This window comes from Austrofundulus limnaeus, unplaced genomic scaffold, assembly GCF_001266775.1.
Source record: "Austrofundulus limnaeus strain Quisiro unplaced genomic scaffold, Austrofundulus_limnaeus-1.0 Scaffold484, whole genome shotgun sequence".
Taxonomy (NCBI): Eukaryota; Metazoa; Chordata; class Actinopteri; order Cyprinodontiformes; family Rivulidae; genus Austrofundulus; species Austrofundulus limnaeus.
In genome coordinates, this window is record NW_013952886.1 from 124,616 (window position 1) to 125,824 (window position 1,209).

General features: G+C 38.8%; 1 protein-coding gene across 1 annotated transcript in view; it reads left to right on the plus strand.

The window, feature by feature from the left end:
* Window positions 1-450: 450 nt before the first annotated feature.
* Window positions 451-1,209, plus strand: part of plekhg4 (pleckstrin homology domain containing, family G (with RhoGef domain) member 4) — a gene marked incomplete in the record, with an annotated part of 75,070 nt that continues 74,311 nt past the window's right edge. The window contains 1 exon segment of the mRNA XM_014025558.1: window positions 451-519. Within this exon segment, the coding sequence (XP_013881012.1) occupies window positions 496-519 (24 nt within the window).

The following is a 1,209-nucleotide window of genomic DNA, read 5'->3' on the forward strand; positions in this document are numbered from 1 at the left end:
TGTTTGTAATGACTTATCATGAGAACAAACGTATTCACGTGACTTTAATAATATTTCTTACTTAATGGAAACACTGCAGTTGTGAAAATGTGTTTTTTCAACATTAACTGAATATCAACAAAGTTTTGCGCACATTTGTAATGGAAACTCAGCTAGTGACCTCTGACCTTTTTAGTCCTGCTCTAGTTGGTAAAGATTGTAAGTATTAACTTTCACATTTTCTCCAAATCTGCTTCAGCTGACAGAACTTAATGTCTCAGGTTCTGTTTGAAACCAAGTCTTGAACGTCCGGTTTCAGGTGAAGCTTAATGTTTGATGAAGAATGTGTTTGGGATGATGATGACGTGTTATTATCACAGAAGACACGACATCAGATTAGTGTGAACGTAGCCTCAGTCTAAAACATGGTGGAAAGCTTGACCTTGAGTTAACTGTTTGTTTTGTTTTCAGGTGGATTTAATACAAACGAGGGAGACAAATTAATCAGCATCCGACATGGAAGCCCCTCTACAGTCAGAGGTAAGGACCAGCAGCTGACTGATGACTGAACAATCCTCTTTAGGATGGAGGCTTTTAGCTGCTCAGCTCTGTGAAGCTGCTGTTTGTGTGTCTGTGTCCTGCAGCCTAATGAGCTCACCGTGTGACCCTGTTCAGTATTTATTTCAGATTTGTCCCTGAGTCTTTTTCCCTGAGGTCCTTCTGTCAAACTGAGGGCCCTCTGGGGTCAGAGGCCCCTAATGTTAAAGGGCCAGCTGTCACAAAGCTTCGGGAGGGGGAGCAGTAATTCCAGGGGCTGTACATCAGTCAGACTTCAACCCAACTTCAGCAGCATTTTTCATCTAGAGAAAATGTGTGTGTTTGAGCTCAGGATGTGAGAAATGAAAGGAATGTTGTTGTTTTTTCTTTACTGCACTCAGAGCAGGTTTCTGACTCATCTTCCTCTTGTGTTTTCAGGTTTTTACATTTTGTTTATTGAAATTTTAACTATTGAATCAACAATTATCAACAAACACTCACAGCTAACGAACAAATGGGAAAAAATTTAAATAACTAAGAAAAAAAATTATGAATGCACATAAACTTCCATAAACACACATAGAATCTCACAAAAAAGAGTATATTTCTCACAGTTTTGTATCTTTAATGCTAAATGCACACACACATGCACACACACACACACACACACACACGTGTATATATGTATATATA